The sequence below is a fragment of the Rhinopithecus roxellana genome, chromosome 6, assembly GCF_007565055.1.
Source record: "Rhinopithecus roxellana isolate Shanxi Qingling chromosome 6, ASM756505v1, whole genome shotgun sequence".
Taxonomy (NCBI): Eukaryota; Metazoa; Chordata; class Mammalia; order Primates; family Cercopithecidae; genus Rhinopithecus; species Rhinopithecus roxellana.
This window is the reverse complement of record NC_044554.1, coordinates 106,796,912-106,820,618: the sequence shown is the minus strand read 5'-3', so window position 1 is coordinate 106,820,618 and position 23,707 is coordinate 106,796,912. Positions and strand designations below refer to the sequence as shown.

Below are 23,707 nucleotides of genomic sequence, written 5' to 3'. Positions count from 1 at the left end.
TCGGTTTAGAGCAGAAGGGGCCGCAGCGCCATCTGCACAGCCGTCCTTAAAAATCAATGTTTCTCCCATGTGGATCCAGTGAAAAGATGAGGATTTCATTCTGTCCTTGGCTTATCTAGTTGTGAAAGGCAAAAAGTTGCAGATAAGATTTCTTCCTCTAGGTCTTAGTTTTCTTCACTGTGAAACTAAAATAAATGATTTTCTCAGTTCTAGGACTAACTCTAAATTTGAAGACCCACTTTTTAACCTAGTTTTATATGTAATTTTCAAAATGTATGTCTGTTCGGCTTCTTTTTTTCTTGAGATGCAGTCTCGCTGTGCTACCCAGGCTGGAGTGCAGTGACTGTTCCCAGAAAGAATCGTAGAGTGGAGCGCACCACTGCAGCCTCACTCTCCTGGGCGCAGGCAGTCCTTGTGCCACCACACCTGGCTCTCTTGCTTTGTTTTTGAGCCCTTTGTGCTCTTTGCTATAAATAGAAACTTCTTCCTATATTTGATGCCTTTGATCTTTTGTTTTGATAGGCAAGAAGCCATCTTTCAGGTTTCTAGATAGCCTTAAGGAAGTTTTATCTAGATAATTTGCCTACAAGAAGAGCATTAGTACTACCCATTTATGGAGGTTTTACTTGCCAACTTTGGGCAGTTTTTATCATTTACAATCTAGCAAAACGTTTATGTCAGTCCCCTCCCAGGCCCTTAAAGTCTTCATGTTAACAGGAGGCTAGCGGTTTTGTCAGCTGTAAAGTTCCATCTTCTGTTCCTTCAAACAGAAACATACTTTTTAATCTAAACAAGTAGATACTTTTCTTGGGAGCATGCTTAAAAAAAAAAAAAAAAAAAAGGTGGAGGCCAGCCAGTCACACGGTGTGGTGTCATTTTTCATAGCACCTTTATACACGATATAAAAAAGTAGGTTTCTTGCATCAGCTGCGAACATGTTTCGGATCTGTGGTTCTGAATCTTGGTGAGGAAGAGCATTGCATCCCGCAAAAGCCTGATGAGTCAGTTAGCTGGAGAGACAGTGCCATCATTCTGGGTTGCAGTTCTGGTGAAGTGAGTAGGATGTTAACACTGCTGATGGAAATGGCTTTCAGATTGCCACATGGAATAATAGTATGGAATGTGACATTTCAGGAATAGGAGGAGATTCTTTCATTATTTTCCTCTATCCACTTTGTACATTTTTTTAATAGCCTGCAACTAGTTACATTTATCTTTTTTTTTTTTTTTTTTTACATTTTTATCCATAATACAATTAACTTGACTAAAGCCAGTGTCTGTTTCATGTAAATATATTAACAGGTCCAAAATCACCAACTAAAATTAGCTTTATACTGACTTTTTCTAAAGTCAGTCTTTGTCTCACCCAAATATTTTAACAAGTCCAAAAATACGACATAGCTACTTGGAACATATTAAAATCTCATTATAACATAAATTTCAAGTATTCTACGTTACAGACTTCTCCTTGAAAGATAATGACGTTGAAAAATGCTCTTAAGAGAGTTGTTAATTCTGTTTCCCAAAACTTCCCGGATAAAACAATTGCACCTTAATGCTATTAAGACTATGCTAGGTGGTTTTTTCTTTAAGTAACAAGACTGACGTATAAAATATGAACACAACATTTAAGATGAGAGTGTTCAGGGCACACCTCGCTTTATTGTCCTTTGCTTTATTGCACTTGATAGATACTGTGTTTTTGCTAGTTGAAGGTTTACGGCAGCCCTGTGATAAATAAGCCTGTCCATGCCATGTGTTCACTTCATGCCTCTGTGTCATGTTTTGGCAATTCTCGCAGTATTTCTCACTTTTGCATTATTATTATATCTGTGATTGTAATCTGTGGTCAGTGATCTTTGTCGTTTCTAGTGTAATTATTTTGGGGCATCACAAACCATGTCCGTGTAAGAGGGCGGATTAGTCCATTCTCACACTGCTGTAAAGATACTACCTGAGATGGGCAATTTATAAAGAAAGGAGGGTCAGTTGACTGGAGGTTCTGCATGGCTGGAGAGGCCTCAGGAGACTTAGGGGAAGTGAGGCACGTCTGACATGGTGGCAGGAGAGAGTGAGTTTGCAGGAGAAATAGCCACTTGTAGAACTATCAGAACTCTTGAGTACTCCCTCACTATCATGAGAATTGTATGGGAGAAACTGTGCCCATGCCAATCACCTCCTACCAAGTACCTCCCTCGGCACGTGGAGATTACAGTTCGACCTGAGATTTGGGTAGGGACACAGAGCCAAACCATATCAAACGGCCAAGTTAATTGGTAAATGTTGTATCTTCTGACTGCTCCACTGACCGACTGTTCTCCTGTCTCTCCCTCTCCTGGATCTCCCTATTCCCTGAGACACAACAATATTGAAGTTAGACCGGTTAACAACCCTGCGGTGGCCTTTATGTATTCAAGTGAAAGACAGTTGCACACCTCTCACTTTCAGTCAGAAGCTGGGTGGATCACCTGAGGTCAGGAGTTCAAGACCAGCCTGGTCAACATGGGAAAAGCCGTCTCTACTTAAAAAAAAAAAAAAAAAAAAAAAAAAAAGCTGGGCATGGTAGTGTATGCCTGTAGTCCCAGCTACTTGGGAGGCTGAAGCAGGATAATCACTTGAACCTGGGAGACAGAGGTTGTAGTGAGCCAAGATGGCACCAAAGCACTCCAGCCTGGGCGACAGAGCAAGACTCTGTCTCAAAAAAAAAAAAAAAAAACGAAGCTAAAAATGATTAAGCTTAGTGAACAGACCATGTTGAAAGCCAGCACAGGCTGAAAGCTAAGCCTCTTGTGCCAAACAGCCGAATTGTAAATGCAAAGGAAATGTTCTTGAAGGAAGATAAAAGTGCTGCTCCAGTGAACACACCAATGATAGAGAAATAGCCTTCTTGCTGATAGGGAGAAAGTTTTAGTGCCTGGAGAGATGATCAGCCCAGATATTATATTTCCTTAACCCAGAGCCTAATCCACAGCGAAGTCCTAACTATCTTCACTTCGATGAAGACTGCCAGAGATGAGGAAGTTGCAGAAGAAAAGTTTGAAGAGGTTGGTGAGGTTCAAGGAAAGAAGCCATCTCCGTAACATAAAAGTGCAAGGTAAAGTAGCAAGTTATGTAGAAGATCTAGCTAAAATCATTGATGAAGGTGGCTCCACTAAACAACAGATTTTCAATGTATATTAAACATCCTTCTGCTGGAAGAAGATGCCATCTGGAACTTTTCCAGCTAGAGAGGAGAGGTCAGTGCCTGACTTCAAGGATTCAAAGGACAAGCTAACTGTCTTGTCACAGCTAATGCAGGTGGTGACTTTAAGTTGAAGTAAGCACTCATTCTCCATTCTGAAAAGCCTAGGGCCCTTAAGAATCATGCTGAATCTATACTGCCTGTGCTCTATACCTGGAAAAACAAAGCCTGGATGACAGCACACCTTTTTACACGCTGGTTTACCAAGTATTTTAAGCCCACTGTTGACACCTGCTGCTCAGAAAAAAAAGAGTCCCTCAAAATATAACTGCCCATCAGCAGTGCACCTGATCACCCAGGAGCTCTGATGCGGCTGCACAAGGAGTTGAAGGCTGTTTTCTTGCCTGCTGACACCTCATCCATTCTCCAGCTCAGAGATCAAGGAGAGATTTCAACTTTCAAGTCTTATTGTTTAAGAAATACATTTTGTAAGACGATAGCTGCCACAGACAGTGATTCCTCTGATGGATCTGGGCAAAGTAAGTCGAAAACCTCCTGGAAAGGATTCACCATCCTAGATGCCATTGAAAACACCAGTGATTTGTGAGAAGAGACAAAATATGAACATTAACAGGAGTTTGGAAGAAGTTGATTCCAACTCTCATGGATGACTTTGAGGGGTTCAGGACTTCAGTGGAAGAAGGAAGTGCAGGTGGAATGGAAATAGTGAGAGAACTGTAGTTAGAAGTGGAGCCTGGAGAGGGGACTGATTTGCTGCCGTCTCAGGATCAAAGTTTAAAGATGAGAAATTGCTTTTTATGACTAACAAAGAAAGTGGTTTCCTGAGGTGGAATCTACTCCTGGTGAAGATGCTGCAAACATTGTTGAAATGACAATAAGCGATTTAGAATATCACATAAATTTAGCTGATAAAGGAGTAGCAGGGTCCGAGAGGATGACTCCGATTTTGAAAGACGTTCTACTGTAGGTAAAATGCTGTCAAACAGCATGGCATGCTACAGAGAAATCTTGTTTGAAAGGAAGAATCAGTCAGTGCAGCAAACTTCACTGTTGTCTTATTTTAAGACGTTGTCACAATCACCCTAACCTTCAGCAACCACCACCCTGGTCAGTCAGCAACCATCAACACTGAGGCAAAACCCTCTACCAGCCAGATTGTGACACGCTGAAGGCTTAGGGTGATCGTAAGCATTTTTTAGCAATAAAGTGTTTTAAAATAAAGGTATGTACATTTTTTAAAAGATATAATGCTATTGCGCACTTAATAGACTATAGTTTAAACATAACTTTTGTATGCCTTGGGAAACAAAAAAATATGTGTGACTCATGTTGCGATATTCCCTTTACTGCACTGCTCTAGAACCCAGCCCGCGATATCGCTGAGGCATGGCTGTGTAGGAAAAATTCTTTATTTCTTTATTAAATAGCATCTTTGAATTGTATTCTCTTTACTGTTCTTTTAACCACAATGGCCTCATCTGATTTTATTTAGACGCCTACCTGCCACTCTCCTTGACACAGCCGCCCTTTCCTGAAGTTCACGTGGCTCCTGTGTCTCTTGGCTCTGCGGATGGAGCAGTCACCGTTGGGGGTCCTCTGATGGTGTGCTGTGCAAGGTGCTTGCATTTGAACCTGAGTCGAGTGCAGGATTCTGTGCTGCATCTTTAATATGTTCTTATTTCCTGAAGTAGATTTGTGATCAGGAATAACAACCTTCAGAACTAAATGACAGAAGTCTGTTACGATGCCCTCTTAAATCTGAGTTTCCTTGTAACCGGTATTTTTGTATGACCAGAATATTTTGTTGTGGCAGGGAGTACCTGTTCCTTTTTAAGTTCTGTGAGAAAAAAGAGAAAGGAAAATGAGCTCTTCAGTCAGTGTTTATAAATACATTCATATGATTTAGATGCAGACGTTTAGCCAGGTGGTTCAGTGGGTGGACTAGGGAAAACCATTTATTTTAAGGGGGAAGTAAAGCATAGGTTGATACTGATGTTTGCAATCCAGTTTGAAGATTAGTTGCCTATTTTTTCCTTCCTAATTTTTATATTTATATCTCATTTCTGTTACACTGAGAAATCTTAGTCTTTTGGGATCTTAAAAATTTTTGTTTTTTTTGTTTTTTTTTTTTTTTTTTTAGTTTTGTTCTGTCGATAAGAATCTTGGGCCGGGCGCGGTGGCTCAAGCCTGTAATCCCAGCACTTTGGGAGGCTGAGACGGGTGGATCACGAGGTCAGGAGATCGAGACCATCCTGGCTAACACCGTGAAACCCCGTCTCTACTAAAAAATACAAAAAACTAGCCGGGTGAGGTGGCGGGCGCCTGTAGTCCCAGCTACTCGGGAGGCTGAGGCAGGAGAATGGCGTGAACCCGGGAGGCAGAGCTTGCAGTGAGCTGAGATCTGGCCACTGCACTCCAGCCTGCGCGACAGAGCGAGACTCCGTCTCAAAAAAAAAAAAAAAGAGTCTTGACTCTTCCACTTTATGTTTGCTTGCAAGCAAAAAGGGATTCAAGCAGTTTTGTTACTCAGCTATATGCGTGACTAGATCATGCAATTTTACTTAGAATTTCTTCTACAAATATGGAGCACAAGTAATTTTATTATGTGCTGTTTTGTTAGGAAAAGCAGTATTTCTAATCAATAGTTTTTACCAACCAACATCTACTTAATGGAATGTTAGTTAACTGTATGGGAATTATTCTGAGATAAACACAGATGTCGAATGAATGGGTAGAGCATGGTCTGCTAGTTGGAAAATGCAAAGTAAAACAATGATAAAGTCCGTTATTTAACTGCCAAATAGGCTGGGTTTTAGTATTGTTTTTGGTGAGGTATGTGAAAAGGACATTTTCATACACTTTGGGTGGGAATGTAAATGAGTACAGTATTTTTGGAGGGCAGGTAGGTGCTATCTATTGACATTAAAAATGAATATAAACCTTTGACCCCAAAATCTCACTTTTTGAATGCTAGTCTATATATGTATACAAAAACATGTATGTAAAAAGGCATTCCCTGAATCATTATTTGTAATTACAATAAAGAGAAACTGTCAAAATTCTAAGTGTCCATCCACAGGAGAGTGGGTAAATAAATTATTTTATTATTTTACTAACAAAAACTGTGACATTATCAAAAAACAAAAAGAGGCAGGTCTCCACGTACTACCAAAGAAAGGTGTCCTTGATATATCACAAAGGGTGAAGGGTGTGAGTCTGTGTTGTGTGCTAACACATTTTGTTTGTAAAGAAACAAGTCTGTGTGCACCTGATTTGATAATTGGAAATTGTTTGGAACTTAATATTTTGCCCTTGTTTTAAAACAGCTTTTAGAAATTAACTGGACAGGATTGACGAATCTTCTGGATATCCCTGGATTGAAGTAAGTCTCATGTCTGGTCCCCGAGGCTTAGCATTTGAGGGTGTGTTGTGCATTTTCGACATCTTGACAATAGTGTGAGAATGGTTAAGACCTGCGTCTGCCAGGTGAATGGGTGCCTTCTCCACAGGCCGTCGTGAGAAACAAGCAGAGGCACAGGGGCTTCGTTCTGCCCACAGGGAGCTGCTGGGAAATGATGGGCGAGGGCAGGAGGGCTCTGGAGTGCCAGCTGAGCACTCAGTCTTCATTTGCTTTTGTTCACCACAAGGTGTCTTCCTGGCCTTGGCATTTTAGAAAAGTAGAGGCCTTTTAGTATTTTGTAAACCAGTTTGCCAATTTTTTTTTTTTTTTTATCTTCTCAGAAACAATAAAGGAAACTTTAACAGGAAATGCTTTCCAGGGTCTCTCCAGCCTATGGCTACCCCACCCTTTCCGCATTTTTTTTTTTTAAAACCTTTATTCTATTCCTTTTTGAAAGTGGATGGGGACAGTGTGAACTTCGCCAGTACTCTTCAGTGTGAGAGGTGAGGAACTTGAAGTTCCATATCATTTCACTGGGAGTCCTTTCATTATTACACAGCGATCTAGTGTCTAAAACAGGAGAAAAATGTTCCGTAACAAGCATCTGAGGCCCTGGAGAGTGCATCCCTGCTCAGAGACAAGGAGTCATTCTAGTTACCGTGGTCCCGTTACCTGAAACAGTGCATGGGGCTGTGGATGGCAGACCTGTTGGTCACCTCCAAATAGGAAGTTTCGAAATTATAGCCTCTAAATGCTTTTGCTGGCTGTACCGTTTTTTTTTTTTTTGAAAGTTAAAACACATCACCTTTGGGTTAAAGTTATATCTTTCTAGTGGATATTTTCAAGTGTGATTTGTTCTTCCTAAAATAGTTTAGAAAATTATGAAACTTGGTTTCAGACTGTTTTTTTATTCCCGTATATTTGTTTATGCCTCTGAAATGGCCTTTCTAAAGAGTTTTGTTTCATTATTAGGGAAAAATTAGGACTTTAATTATCTGAAGCACAGTCATAATAAAAGTCCTTTTTAGGTGCTGTAGTTTACTGGATACAGAAAAATGCTGTGATCTTTAAAAGATCTGCGGAAAGAAAGCACAACTTTAAAAGATTGGTTAAAGAGTTCATTAAGATTCTGGGTGCAAGCAACAAACCTGACTCAAGTGGTCTTAAGTAGGTAAATAAGTAAGTTTCGTTTCTTTCCTTTTTTTTTTTTTTTTTTTGGAGATGGAATCTCTGTTGCCCAGCCTGGAGTGCAGTGGTGCTATCTCAGCTCACTGTACCCTCCGCCTCCTGGGTTCAAGCAATTCTCCCTACCTCAGCCTCCCAAGTAGCTGGGATTACAGGCGCACACTGCCACATCCGGCTAATTTTTGTATTTTTTTAGTAGAAATGGGGTTTCGCCATGTTGGTGAGGCTGGTCTTGAACTCCTGACCTCAGGTGATCCGCCCGCCTCGGCCTCTCAAAGTGCTGGGATTACAGGCATGAGTCACCACGCCTGGCCAGTAAATAATATTTTCAAAAAGCAGTTTATTCACTCTTCCAACAATGGGTGCCCACCGCCTCCTCTGAGCTGGTCATGTGTGGGACACGCCTGTGCTTGTTTCCTGCTCAGCAGCTGGAATGCTGACGTGTCCTCTGAGGGGTTTCAGATGGAGCCACTGTTGGGCGCTGTAAGGGCTCTCTCTCCACTTCCTGACCCATGTAGAGTGGGCGTGTCCCTTGTGGGCTGGTTTTCAGGCAGGCTCTTGCTGTGCCTGCAGCTATAAGCCTTTAGTCTGCGGATTTAGTTGCCTTTCCCCCTTGGTCCTGGCCTGACTTGTGTGTGCAAGGACCACCCTTGGACAGATTCCTGCGACTCCGATGACCAGGTTTCAATCTCCAGGACATTCCTACAGAAGGCAAAGAAATGGATAACTTGTGTGAAAAAACTCCAGTGAATGGGGGTATCCCCCAAAGCAAAAACTTTCACTAGAAGTAGGGGTAGTAAATACTATTTAGCCAAATGGAACAAACATTCACACACATCAGTGTAGAAAAAAGTATTTGATTTTGCCTCCTTTCAGTATCACAGGAGTACTGAAATAAAACAGCATTATTGAGCATCTACTCTGTAAATAGCGTTGTATTAATACTGGCAACCTGAAAGGGCAGAGTCGAAGAATGTCTTCTGCCTCGGCAAGCCTGCAATTTGGGGAAGTTGATCCCTGATTCATTTTATTTAAAAGTCATTCACACATACACACGTAAATACAGAGATACATATACATGTACAGCTCCATTCTATTTAATAATTTATATGTAGGCTCTTTTTATACAGTAGTCATTTCTAGCAATTTTATTTTTATTTTTCATTTTTTTAGAGAGCTCACTATGTTTCAAAGACTGGCCTCAACCCCCTGGGCTCAAGGGCTCTTCCTGCCTCAACCTCCCAAGTAGATGAACTATAGACTTGAACCACTGCTCCCGCTTCTCTCGTCGTCTTTGTAGATTTTATATATGTAGTATAATGAACCACTGCACCCAGCTTGTCGTCTTCTATGTAGATTTTATATATGTAATACAAAAATATGCTCATATATATAGAATTATGTCATTAAAAATATATACTTATATAACAGATAAATACACATACACCATTCAAAAAATAGGCTGCTGTATAAAAGGGAGATGTAAAAATATCTCTTCTAAGTTTATATATATAGGTATACATAATTTATACACAATTATGTAGATTTCATGTAATATTATGTTTACATAAATGTTATATACTGAAATTTAATAGGTATGTATGTAAAATTGGGGCTACTAGTTCTCACTGAGTCTATCAAATAAATTACAGCTATAGCAACTCTTAGATTATAAAAGTGGATATTAAATAACTGAGGCCAAACGTGGTGACTCACACCTGTAATCCCAGCACTTTGGGAGGCTGAGGCAGGTGGATTGCCTGAGGTCGGGAGTTTGAAACCAGTCTAGCCAACATGGTGAAGTCCCATCTCTACTAAAAATACAAAAATTAGCTGAGCAGGGGCACACACCTGTAATCCCAGCTACTCGGGAGGTGGAGGTTGCAGTGAGCCAAGATCACGCCATTGCACTCCAGCCTGGGCAACAGAGTGAGACTCTGTCTCAAAAAAGAAAGAAATTTAAAAAATAAATAAATATGAACTTAACATAACGAAATCTTGTACCAATCTTTATAAAATGAGCATCCCGATACAAAAAGAAACCCCAGACGCTGTAGTGTAAGAATAATGCCTGAATTCCTTCACTGCACCATGACTTTGGGCTATTCCTGTTAAACATCCGCTGTGTTTTGATAAGCGGCTCTGAGCTGAGTGTTGAAGGCGTGAGAAGGGCGAAGATTATGATGGAAACAAAATACGGGCGATGAGCAGTCGTGGTTCCGAAGGACACACAGGGAAATACTGACTCCCAAGAAAGTAACCACTGCAGGAGACGCTTCTGTGGAGACCTAGGGGAGCAGCATCCACACCCCGACAGTTCGGGGGCGTGCGGGGCATAGTGGGGTGAGGAGGCACGGCGAGGGGACCCCCCCAGGGAGCTCTGTCAGCTGCTGTGGCCTCTGAGGCCGGGAGTCTGTGTGGGAGAAAGGTGGGTGGGTCCTGCCCCTGCGTGGTGAACACACAGCCAGTGTCTGCTGGCTGAAGCCCTCCGAATCTCTGTGGAAGTATTAACTGTCTGAATAACTGACCTGTTCATAAGTAGAGTAGTGTTACATATGGTTTTTCTTTTGGGGGGCTTTTCAAGTTTTTTTTCCATATTAAACTGAAAAATCCTTGAGGTGCTGGGTCATCACATGTGGACACTGTCTTGCAGTGGGTGCTTGGACATTATTTGTTGAACGTTCATGATTATCACTGTCTCAGTGGATATTTTTGCTTGTAATTATTTATGTTAATAATTTTAGCATCTAAAACATTACTGGCGAGAAGCAAAGTACTTTTGCAACTTCACAGTTCAGGTAAAGGTGTTATACAGCAATGAAACTTATGTTTATAAATGTTTTTAAAAGTGCTGCCACGTACGCATTATTTAATTCTCATGTTGACCCTGAAGAATAGGACATATATATGTTTGTTTGTTTGTTTGTTTGTTTGTTTGTTTGTTTAAGTATAGATGAGGGGGTCTCGCTCTGTGTTGCCCAGGCCAGTCTCCAGCTCCTGGGCTCAAGCGATCCTCCCACCTTCGCCTCCCCAAAGTGTTGGGATGACAGGCGTGAGGCACCATGCCCGGCCAAAAAAGATATATTAAAAGTACATCTTTGACCAGGCGCGGTGGCTCACGCCTGTCATCCCAGCACTTTGGGAGGCCAACGCGGGTGGATCACCTGAGGTCAAGAGTTCGAGACCAGCCTGGCCAACATGGTGAACCCTGTCTCTACTAAAAATACAAAATTAGCCAGTCATGGTGGCACGTGCCTGTAATCCCAGCTACTTGGGAGGCTGAGGCAGGAGAATTGCTTAAACTCGGGAGCTGGAGGTTGCAGTGAGCTGAGATCATGCCATTGTACTCCAGCCTGGGCAACAAGAGCAAAACTGTCTCAAAAAAAAAGCAAGTATATTTTTTCCTTTAGCCTAAGCAATTGTATTCACTTTACTTAGTTTGCTGTGCAGTGATGTATAGTATTTCAAAATTATTAATGTGTTCAATACTCAAAGTGTTGGATAATGAATAAGAGAACAAAGTAAGTTCTCCTTCAGTGGGGGCGAGTGTACAACAATGGAGAAATGGGATGTGTGTATAAACAAGAATGGGCCAATGAATGTTATTCTCTGTACTTATATGTATGTTTGAAATATTTTATGTTAAAGTCAATGAAGTATATTTTAGTAAATAGGTATACAATCTGCGATGAAGTAGGAATACATTAAATGTTGTTTAGGAAATTATGAAGTGTATTAGGTTGGTGCAACAGTATTTGTGGTTTTTGCCATTTTATTTGCAAAAACCACAATTACTTGTGCAATAACTAGAGTTTTACCTTGTGTTCTACAAATAAATTCTGTATCATAGTCTCCATAGTAGTATCACAGCTAAAGTATTGAAATGCGGGTTGTAAATACTGCACTGGAGAAATGAGATAGCTCCTCCCCTGTAAATAAGTGGGACATTACATCATATTCGTGGTAAGCCTGTTGTCAGTGCTGAGAGAAGTGTTCGCGTGTCTGATGGTCCTTTTGCTCTTTTTGTCTCCCCACGAACAGTGGTTTATCAGATACTATCATTTCGGATATGATATCAAATTATCTGGTGCTTCCCAATCGAATCACCGTTCCACTTGTCAGTGAAGTTCAAATAGCTCAGTTGCGGTTTCCTGTACCAAAGGTAAGCGTGTCCTGGCACCCACTCACATTTAAGAGACAGATCTTGGCTGCCTGTGGGTGTGGCGTTGGGTGCTGTGACTCTTTGTCTCTCCCCAGCGGCCAGCTTGCCGCATGGGTCTTGATGCCTTCACTGTTGCTCGTCCGCCACTCTCCTTGAGAGACTTGACTGACGGGCGCTGACCCTAAAGCTCGTCACAGAGACAGCAGGATGATTCTCCCCCCAGAGCTGTGTTCCTCAGAGGGGCCGGCAGGGATTTAAGTCTGCAGAGGTACATGGCACAGACATCTTAGTTACCTCAGAAGCACATGCTGCATTTGTTTTTATTAAAATGGACAGTCCTCGGCAACAGGCACCAGTATTCCTGGCAGTCATCATGAGAGCTTCGTGTAATAATTTGTATATTTTCTCTCAGCTGTTAGAATTCCGTTGCCTCTGAAGCCATTTAATGAGTAACCTGGTAGAAGCAGCACTGATATAACAGCTGACCTGGATAAAATGGAAAGAACAGAACTAGATTTTTGTCGCAGCTCCCGAGTTTAGCTGTAGCTTTGCTTTTATGAGCATATTACTTGGTGTGGCTGGGCCACAGTTTCGTTGTCTGTAAAATGGGACAGCACCCGGCACACAGGGCTGGTTGCAGATACTGATGTCACCTTCATTTGAGCAAACGAAATAAATAACTGCAAGGTAGGCAAGAACATGAGATTCCTTCTGCTGACTCTGGAAGGGGTGGGGGGAGTGAAGGGTCTCTCATGGGCTAAGGAGAGCTTTTCAGTCACTCAGGTGTTGGATCCCGTGTCTGTTTAGTCTATCTGGACTTTGGACTCCAGAAGCCAAGTGAGCATTACCATCGTGGTGGTGTCTATAGTAAGTAGTGCACGTCACGTTATTTATTTTTACTGAAACAGGACGTGGTAAGTTGGCTGTTTCAGTGGGTATATTGTTTTTATTTTTGTTCGCTGAAGTAGAAGCAGATCGCTTTCTCCTGATGCCTTTTTACTTTTTCTGGTTTAATTAGATCTAAATAATGGTGCACAAGTTAACAGACATGCAGAGGCATCCTTATATTTTTTAAAAGTAACAATATGCCAGTTAATTTGGTGCTCAAATTGGTTATATCGTTGGCATTCAACAGCTTTAATGTGATGCTGTATATTAGAAAAGAACGTCTTTTTTCCTTAACTCCTGACTCTCACCTCTGGAAATGCAAGAATCCCTTTACATGTAGAAATCCTCGTGCTCCTCTGCACCTAAGTCTCTCATGCTCTGAGTACAGGTGAGCACCTGAGCGTGCCTGGATGTGGCTGCCCTTAGCTACATGGGCTTAACAGCCAGTGCCCTCAATAGATGTGGCCAGATTAACCCAACTTTAGACGTATGAAAATATAAACAAGAGTTGCTTCGAGTTTTTGAAGTGTGTTCCTCAGTGGAGGGACATGTATTCCTGTGCTGATTGAATGAGGAATATCACTCTGTAATTTATTTATTTATTTATTTATTTTATTTATTTATTTTTTTTTGAGACAGAGTCTCGCTCTGTCACCCAGACTGGAGTTCAGTGGCGCAGTCTCGGCTCACTGCAAGCTCTACCTCCCGGGTTCACACCATTCTTCCACCTCAGCCTCCCAAGTAGCTGGGACTACAGGCGCCCGCCACCACGCCCAGCTAATTTTTGTTTTTTAGTAGAGACGGAGTTTCACTGTGTTCACCAGGATGGTCTCGATCTCCTGACCTCATGATCCGCCCGCCTCGGCCTCCCAAAGTGCTGGTATTACAGGCGTGAGTCACCACGCCCCATGCCCGGCCATCACTCTGTAATTTTAAAAAAGGATCTCTGGGGGCAGAATGCTTCCTACCAAAAGGTGACTTGAGCATCTTTGTTTGCCTTGGAAGAAATAAGAGGGAATTTTTTATTCTCAATAAAAATAATAAATATCAATAAAACAGTATTTTAGGGAAAGGACTATGTTTGTTTGTTTGTTTTGAGACAAGGTCTTGCTCTGTCGCTCAGGCTGGAGTGCAGTGGCACCATCTCAGCTCACTGCAAGCTCTGCCTCCTGGGTTCAAGTGATTCTCACAGCCCAGCCTCCTGAGTAACTGGGACTACAGACATGTGCCACGATGCCTGGCTAAATTTTTTGTATTTTTAGTAGAGATGGGTTTTTGCCATGTTGGCCAGGCTGGTCTTGAACTCCTGGCCTCAAGTGATCTGCCCACCTCAGTCTTCCAAAGTGTTGGGATTACAGGCGTGAGCCACCGCGTCTGGCCAAGAGTATGTTTGAAGTCTATGAATAATACATATTTCAAAGTTGCAGTTTTCTTCTCTCTAAAATAAGTTTAATGACAGTATTTCATAGGATTATTCTAAAAATGGAACAGCATAGTTACTGCATGTCTAATGCTTAGTGACAGGTCTGATACAACCTCTCGTGTTATCACTCACTGTAGCACCAGGATCTAGTACAGCTTGGAGGCCTGTGTCACCAGCCTCCTTGAGATAAGCACAGTGCTGTACTGGGTCCTCTGTACTCGGCATCCCTCTGCCAGGAGCGCCGCGTGGGGCTGTCTGTCCTCGTGTCTCTGTGGAGGGGTCATTACTCCAGAAGCCCCTGTTCTCCTCTGAGCCAGCCCCACCCGGGCTCTGCTGCCTTGTCCTGCTCTTGTTTTTCTCAGCACCTGTTTCTCCTGTACACGCTTACCGCGTTTCCCTGCAGCTGGGACGTCATCGTCACCAGAGGAGGGTCTTTGTTCCCTCTGCACGCCCAGTTCTTGAGACAGAGCCAGACACGTAGCTATCTTCCACGCCAGTTAAACGAGCCAGCCAAGGGTCTAAACTTCAGTTTGTTCTTCTTTTCAGGGTGTTCTAAGGATACATTTTATTGAAGCTCAGGACCTTCAGGGGAAAGACACTTACCTTAAGGGACTTGTCAAGGGAAAGTCAGACCCCTATGGAATCATTAGAGTTGGCAACCAAATCTTCCAAAGCAAAGTCATCAAGGAGAACCTCAGTCCAAAGTGGAATGAAGTCTATGAGGTAGGGTGTCGTGTCCGCTGTGTCGCTGGGGCGGTGGGCTGAGCCCTGAGCGGGGTGGCCAAGCTCTCATTCCAGCATGGTCATGTGGGACTGTGGCTAATTTAGGCCATTATTTCAATGTTCCTTGTTTAATTTCCCAAATTTAAAAAGTGTCGTACCTTCTCTCCCTAATACACAACATTCTTGTCATGCCAACAGGTAATGTTTTAAACCTTAATTATGTAATGCTATCATACTAAATGATCAGCAAAATATTTTTCATAACGTGAGTAGCTTGTCTTTCTAGGTATAAAATGTTACGTGCAGTTATTAATACAGTAAACACAAAAATGAGGTTATATACCTCCTTGCAAGTTTTTTTAAAAATTAGGACATCTTCACAAGTCAATGAATAGAGATCTACATGATTTTTAATAACCATTCCATTGAATAGACACCTTCATCTCTTTACCCAGAGAGGCCTAGGGCGTTCAGGCCAGCATTACAAACAGTGCTGTACAAGTAGAATGTGAGTGTCTCTTTCTTCACTCAGCCAAGTTTTCCCCAGATAAAAGCTCTTTAAAGTGAAATTGCTGGATCAAGAGTTATGCATTTTTAAAGGACTGAAATATCTTTGTAGAATTACCCTTCAGGATAGTTGCGTGATTTATACTCCACCAGTTTTTAAAGGACTGACGTATCTGTAGAATTGCCCTTCAGGACAGTGGTATGGTTTATACTCCACCGGTTTCCTCTCCCCGACTCCTTTGTCAGTCTGGTCTCTTGCCAGTTTCTTACCCTGAGTGGTGCTAAGCAGATAACTTGTGGTTATTCCAAGATAGCATCTGAGTGGCGCCACCTCAGGACTAGAGCGATGTGTCCTGGATCTTTGGTCTGTCTCCTGCCTTGCACCAAGCTTGTAGGTGACATACCATGACCTTGTTTTGGAGTGACTGAACTTGACCTATTGAGACACAATCCGGGATCCCTAGAAACAAGCGTGGTAGACACGGTCCGGAATCCCTAGAAACAAGCGCGGTAGACACGGTCCGGGATCCCTAGAAATAAGCGCAGTAGACTGTTACTGTGTGGCAGGTGTTTCAGTGACTTCCCGTCATCAAGAGGTGTGTGTGACTCGACAATAAAAAAATAAGTGTTCTAAAAAGAATTTACTGGCTGGGTGCAGTGGCTCACACTGGTAATCCCAATACTTTGGGAGGCCGAGGTGGGTGGATCGTTTAAGGTCAAGAGCTCGAGACCAGCCTGGCCAACATGGTGAAACCCTGTCTCTACTAAAAGTACAAAAATAAACTGAATGTGATGGCACGTGCTGTAATCCCAGCTGCTCGGGAGGCTGAGGCAGGAGAATCGCTTGAACCCGGGAGGCGGAGGTTGCGGTGATTTGAGATCGTGCCACTGCACTCCAGCCTGGGCGACAGAGCGACACTCCATCTCCAAAAATCAATCAATAAATAAATAAGGAGTTTACCATGAGAGAAAAGTACGTGGTCATATTTACCACAGTCATCAGTCATCATACTCTGTGTATGACTCTATTGGTAAAAATGCGCTTAACTACTCACCGTTGATGTTTTAGGCTTTAGTGTATGAACATCCTGGACAAGAATTAGAGATTGAGCTCTTTGATGAAGACCCAGACAAGGATGACTTTTTAGGAAGGTAATTAAAACCCTTCATGGTTATTGGAGGAGGGCACGGGGTCGTTTTTTTTTTTTAAATAATCAAAAATATGTTTTAAAATACATTTATATGCTTGTTATATATTCATTAAACGGTTCTTAGATACAACAGTTGTTTCACCTTGGATTTCTTAAAACATTTTGATTCCTAAAAGTTTCACATTTAAGAGAAGTGAATCTGCTAGATCTGTGCTGTCCATTACAGCAGCCACTAGCCCTAAGTTAATTAAAGTTAAATAAATTAAAAGCTCTTTCTGAGGGGCACTTTCTTTCTTTACAAGGCTTAATAGCTACATGCAGAACCTCCCCCGTGCTGAGTTCTAGTGAAGAGTTCTATTCCAGATTGCAAAAATGGGTTTTTTAAGTTTTTTGAATTGCTGGATTAATTTTTTCAGGATGTAGTAATTCACATTGGGAAAATAAATATTGATTTGTTCACTTCGATTGAACAACTAGTATAGCTTTAAAAATAAACTTTTAAAATGGTTGTTTGACCACCGTTTGTTAATAATATCAATTATTTCTAATTTAACCTAATTAAGTTACTATTTGACTGAATTAATTGTGGCAAAAAAGATGTAGGATAGAATACATTGGAGAGGTTCATACCTCGTGAAGAATGGCCTTGCATGTTATGGCCTGACTTCAGAGTTCGTAAGACTTCCTAGGACAACTAGGAACAATTGAGAGATTTTAAGCCGGACAGGGATAGATCAGGTGCTCATTCTAGGAAAACTGCTGTGTGGATTGGATTGTCGAGGGCTGAGCTTAGAAACTGGCAGACCAAATAGGAGAGTGTGTCATGGACCAGGACGAGAGAAGGCAGTGTAGACATAGATTGTAGGGGGCAGAAGAGGCTACAAGAAGAAGTGGGAGTATAGTCATGCCATCTAGTTGTAACTGGCATCTGGGGGTGGTGCCAATCTTGGAAGTATGGGCGGTTTAGGGGAACTGGAATGGGCCTCCTCTCAGATGCGCCGAGTGAGGGCGTCCATTGGGCTCGGTGCAACGTGGGTCTAGAGCCTGAGAGCAAGGGTGGGGGAAGGTGAGGTTAGCGTTCACTGTGCAAGTGAGGAATCCACAGTAACGCACAACCCTACCGAGAGGATGTGTAAAATAAGAGGGTTGAGATGCTTTTAACATTTTTTGATGCATGTAACGTTGTAGGGAAGATGAGTTGTTTGTGTTTTTGTTTTACAACTCTAACCTCAGCTGGGTCAAACTCAGTATTTTGAGCTCACAGAAACTCCACCTCACTCTTACTCTCCTGACACTGGGGGTGAGTCGGAGGAAGCTTGTGGAAGAATAGTCTGTTCCTTGATAAATTATTAGCGTTTTGTTGCATTTCTGGAGTGCTTGTTCATAGACAAATGCTTAAGGCTGTTTCAGGAAGAAATGTGTTTCTATGTTCTAAAGTTGTTTCCGTAAGAAATGTGTTTCTATGTTCTAAAGTTGTCGTATTGTTATTTTTATAGTCTTATGATTGATCTCATTGAAGTTGAAAAGGAGCGCCTTTTAGATGAAGTAAGTTTCCCTGGAGTGTTGGTTTATTGACAGTTGTTGACCGAGTCCCTGCCCTGTGCCGGAGCAGCCACGAACCACCCCTTCACCATCACACAGTGCAGGAATCCTAATTAGTATGACATGAACGGCGTTTACATCACAAATAGTAAGAATTTAGGCCTTTTAGAAATACCAAAGGAAAGAAAGAAATTTAAGAGTCCATTCAGGTGCGTGTTGAGTACCTACCATATGCTGGGAATCCTTACGGATATGAAGCATAAACTGACATTATTGCAGACAAACAAGCGATTCCCTGCAGGAGTAAGGGCAGGGATGTGCAAGATGCCCCTAGTGATGGAGATTTTCAGGTGGTTGGAGAAGGCACAGTGTGGCCAGTGAGGCGTCTCGTGAGAGATGCCTGTAGAGACAGTGGGAATTCATGGCAAGGAGACTCGATTTCCACCGTTTTGTTGCTATCAGAATACAAAGAATCAAAAAGGAAGTATTTGTGGTGGCTTCTAAAAGATGGGTAAGATTTAGATAATGAAGAAAAATTAAACAAAAATGTTAAATTCTGCTACTTTCATAATCACACGTTTCCCTCCCTTGAGTGTTCAGCATTCATTGGCCATGACATCTTGTTTTCCTGAGTGTGCCAGGCACCGGATGGATAGTCCTGCTCATGGCGTCTATCACTTAGCGTTTGAGGAGCATCTTTGATTAATTATCTTGTGACTTTTAAGCTGATACAAGCGTATACTATTTTATTAGTATAGAGTGATGAATTAGAACAAACAGATTAAATCGTTTGATACTGAAATTCAGTATTTGGAATCAATGTTGTATTATCTCTTGTCCTGTACATTCCATTAAATGCCATTGGTGGAGCATGCTTGCCTACAGACACAGGCGTAGGCCTGTGGTCCCAGCTGCGGGGGAGGCTGAGGCAGGAGGATCACTTGAGCCCAGCCTGGACAACATAGCAAGACCCCTATCTCAAAAAAAAGAAGTCTATTCATACAAGACTTTACTCTCTCTAGATAGTGCTGGAAAACATTTGAATTCTTATGTGTAAAGTAGGAATGATAGTAATACTTGCTTAAGGTTTCCGTTGGGGTCGAGGGGTTGGTGCATGTAAAGCGCTTAGAATGGTCCGCTCACCCCTGCTGCTGTCATCGCCTCCAAACGTGCGGTCACTGGCACCCACAGCGTAGAGCTGGATATGGTGAGGCTCAGCCTTCACGTTACTGAGAACTGTGGATGCCTCATGGTTAGTGAGCAGCGTGGAACATTTGTAGAGACTGGGTTTAATTTGGATTTTTGATTCAGAAGAACTTTTGCTGAACATAAACATTTTTCTCTTCAGTGGTTCACTCTGGACGAGGTTCCCAAGGGGAAGCTGCACTTGAGACTGGAGTGGCTCACGTTAACGCCAAATGCATCAAACCTCGATAAGGTGCTGTGGAGTGTGTTCTCTCGAAAACTACCTAACCAGCTTCTCCTCATAACTGAGATCGGCCTCTTTCAGTTGTGTTGCTACTTGATTTTTTTAGCAGTTATAGCAGTAATTTTCATTATTGTGTATTAAGTCACTACAGTAGCATCAGGGATAAATTAAAGATAATGGGATTTTAGAAATGAAATGTATAGGTCATTCATGCCTGTTTTATCAGATCTTCAGTTCTGCGCTTGTTAAAGTGCAGGGATTTGTAGAGCCAGAAATCACCTGAGTGCTTCATTTAATTGACTTATATATGGAATAATAGTCTTGTTATTTAAAAGGTATTTATTGTTTTAGTTCTGTCTCTATTGCATGGATTGGATGGTTTCTCACCTTTCTTATTTTTAGCGTAATCAACGTGATACAATCAGATAGAAATGGTCTCTAATCCAGTGGAAACATGGCTGCTAAGGCTTTTTTCCTATCCTTTTAGGTGCTAACAGACATCAAAGCTGACAAAGACCAAGCCAACGATGGTCTTTCTTCTGCATTGCTGATCTTGTACTTGGATTCAGCAAGGAACCTTCCGGTAGGTAACATGGTGGTAACACCTTTGGGTGCTTATTTCCCAGCAACTGCTCTTGCTCATAACCACTGCTTTGGCAGCACTCTGTGTCACCTGTTCTCGTCGTGTGTTTTCACTTCACATCCAAGTGCAGGAGAGTCGCAGTGGAGAGGGAGAAGTTAGTGTTTGCTCTGGGAGTACATACATTTCTGTTTATACATTTAGCTGGATTTATCCAGTATATAGGAAAAGAAGATGAATAGTGGTTAGGGGGAGAAGATAACTCCTTAGAAAATCACTAAGTATTAAAACTTAGTTGCCGTAGGATGGAAATTGTCTCTATTTGGAATGGGAATAAAATGAAGCAGCTCTGATTACAAAATCTAGACTCATCCTGGCTGTCGCAGGGCCGTGCGTGAGCTGCTGGGCCTTGGTGATCCCTGGGGTGAACATTAGGTGGCAGAACGGTGCTGCTGTACGAGCAAGCCGGCCTCTGGGTGTCTGGGATGTTTCTTGCAGAACAAAAGGAAGCCATGTCTTGGAATGACCTACTGCCAGATACAAGACACTCTGTGCCTAGAAGCATATACTTTTGTTTGTATCAGAATTGTTCGTTTGTAGAGAAAAACTGTAAAATATCATTTTATAGGTAATAACTCTAACCACGGAGAAGGAAGATCTTACTAATTCAATCTTGTGAGGCATAGTGTGCTCTCCCGTCATCCTACCTTCAACCCTGCTAGTGAGGATAGTGGTGTGGTCCTTAGTCATGTCATCCTGTTTGATGATTTTGGAGTGCCCATACACTTGTAGACTAGGCACTCAGTCTTTATTTCATCATATCCACAGCCACTTTTGTTGGAAAAAAGACTGTTGCCACCCGGTGCAGAAGTTTCTTTCCTCCCCAAGTTGTTTATTGCATAATGCCTCTCTGCAGTAAATACTCATCCCCCAAGTGCATTTGTACATAAATTATCTTCCTGTGTCTTGTCTCCCTTTGTCAGTGTTTACCAGGGAGATAGACAAGAAGGCAAAGAAGCGTTTAACTCCCTTCTCAACACACACCCTGGACCTAAGTTATCAGCCTTTCAGTCCCCTGTAGTCTTGCCTTGCCGTGGTCAGACTACACTCCATAGTTCACGAGATGCACACCCTTGACTTCCTCCAGCACCTTCCACGTTCTGAGAACTGTGCATTTCCTTGAGCTTTGCACAGAAATGAAGTAAATATTTGTGCACCAGTGCATTTTATTTAAAATTGTCTATAATTAAGATATGATTGCTCACTTATATTTCATACTGGGAGGATGTGATTGTACTCTTTGTTGTATGTAATTGTATATAATTGACTGTTTATTTCAGTGAAGCTTTCTTGACCAATTTTAACTTCTTAAAAGAATTCTTATATTTCTCTTAAAGTATTTACCTTAGTCTTTGATTAGTCTTCCAGTCTAAAGTCTGTGACTTTATCTGTTACAATTTCAATTTGGAAAAAGTTATTACGTATTTAATCTTTCCACAGAATTTCTATACAGTAGAATTGTTTGCTTTTAGCCATGGTAATGTTTGTTGTAAAGGCTTCCATAATGCCCGATGGAAGTGTTTCTATGTTAGGGTAGATGCGAGAATAGTATCAGTGAATTGGCTACAAAGGATTAGGCCTCTTTAGAACTGTGTGTTTTGTCACATTAAGTTGAAATTTGAATAATGTCACATAAGCAAAAAAAAAAAAAAAAACAAAAACAACCCAAAGAGAATGTATTGATCTTCTGTTAAAAGGACACTTTGTGCATGGAATGTGCTGTGGCCGTCAGAGGCAAAGGATCTTTGCAGAGCCGCGGTGTGCCCAGTGCTGGATTAAGGGGCGTCCCGCGAGCTGTGGGGTTCTTTGGCTCTGCCTCTGCACTGTCTGTAGTGCTCCTGGTGCTCTCATTGACCACAATCCACCGTTCTCTGCTTTCTCCCCTGGCTCCACTGCCCTAAGAGCATCTACGAGGGAAACTTTGGGTGTGGCTACTTAAAAGAGAGGCGAGCGTCGGGACTAGTGTTTTGTGAAAATACCGCCTCAGTCTATAGAGCACTATTTGTGAGTCCTCCGGGGTTCTTTCTTCCTTTGTCTGTTTGGAAACTGCCAGAATGTGGACTGGAACTTCTAACGCAGTTGGCTGGCGGTGGACTGATGTCGCATGCTTTTATTTTCTTGCATGATTTTAATTATTGTGTATTTATTTATTTTGTGCTTGTTTTGTGAACCGTAACACTGTTGTAACATTGGCGAGAACATCTGACCATGAGATGAACAACCCTGGCAAGCAGAGAAGCGGTCCTCCATTCCTCAGCTGCTGCTGGCTCGTTTAAAAAAACCTCTCCTGAGGAAGAAATGAAGGCATAATGATTAAAATTCATTTTCTTGTGGTTCATCTTAATGTGAGATATAAATTTTCTTTATAAACTTTCACAAAACTGTTTTAAAATCTACTATCCCCTCCTTTTTTTTTTTTTTTTTTTTTTTTTTTGAGATGAAGTTTTGCCAGGCTGGAGTGCAATGGCGCGGTCTTGGCTCACTGCAACCTCCACCTCTTAGATTCAAGTGATTCTCCTGCCTCAGACTCCCAAGTAGCTGGGATTACAGGCACGAACCACCACGCCTGGCTAATTTTTGTACTTTTAGTAGAGACGGGGTTTCACCATATTGGCCAGGCTATTCTCCAACTCCTGACCTCAGGCAGTCTACCCACCTTGGCCTCTCAAAGTGCTGGGATTACCAGTGTGAGCCACCATGCCCGGCTTGCTGTCCCTTCCTGATCAAACACGAAAGAGTCAGAACTAGGGCCTTCTTTGAAAACCCTGCTGTGTAATCAACTCTCAGTTGCTTGGGGATGATCACGTGAAGATGGAAATTTTTTGAATAAAAATTCACCCATTTTTTAAATAAATATTTGCCTTCACTCACATGGTTTACCCAGAGCTCCTAAGGGAGGAGAAAACTATATTAAGTTTGTGATTCACTTTCTTTTAAGACACATAAAGAACTTCCCGGAGTGGATAATTAAGTGTGTCTTTGTTCCCATCTCATCATATGTTGCCTGTGGTCTGTATGTCTGGATTCCTGTTCTGTTCTCTGTGTTTTCAGTAGAGAGCCGTTTTCACCTGCTTCAGGGCCACAGGGGGCCACAGCGTCTTAGTCATTAGCCTAGAAGGTCAGACTTCATCCAGTTGACAGTGAGATTCTTACAGCCCCGTTGTCCCTTAATAGAGTATTGATAGCGCTTTGCGTTTTTGTAGTTTTCACTTCTATTTCCAAAGGATTTCCCTATGCATTCTCAGTTTGCTCTTTCTTTTTTTTTTTTTTGAGACGGAGTCTCGCTCTGTTGCCCAGACTGAAGTGCAGTGGCGCAATCTCGGCTCACTGCAAGGCTCCGCCCCCCAGGTTCACGCCATTCTCCTGCCTCAGTCTCCCGAGTAGCTGGGACTACAGGCGCCCGCCACCACGCCCAACTAATTTTTTGTATTTTTAGTAGAGACAGTGTTTCACTG

General features: G+C 42.2%; 1 protein-coding gene across 1 annotated transcript in view; it reads left to right on the top strand.

The window, feature by feature from the left end:
• The window catches only part of ESYT2 (extended synaptotagmin 2), a 102,996-nt gene that overhangs the window by 53,986 nt on the left and 25,303 nt on the right, over positions 1 to 23,707 (top strand). Inside the window, 7 exon segments of the mRNA XM_030933225.1 lie at positions 6,529 to 6,584; positions 11,829 to 11,949; positions 14,807 to 14,983; positions 16,560 to 16,642; positions 18,138 to 18,186; positions 19,532 to 19,621; positions 20,100 to 20,195. Of these exon segments, the coding sequence (XP_030789085.1) occupies positions 6,529 to 6,584; positions 11,829 to 11,949; positions 14,807 to 14,983; positions 16,560 to 16,642; positions 18,138 to 18,186; positions 19,532 to 19,621; positions 20,100 to 20,195 (672 nt within the window).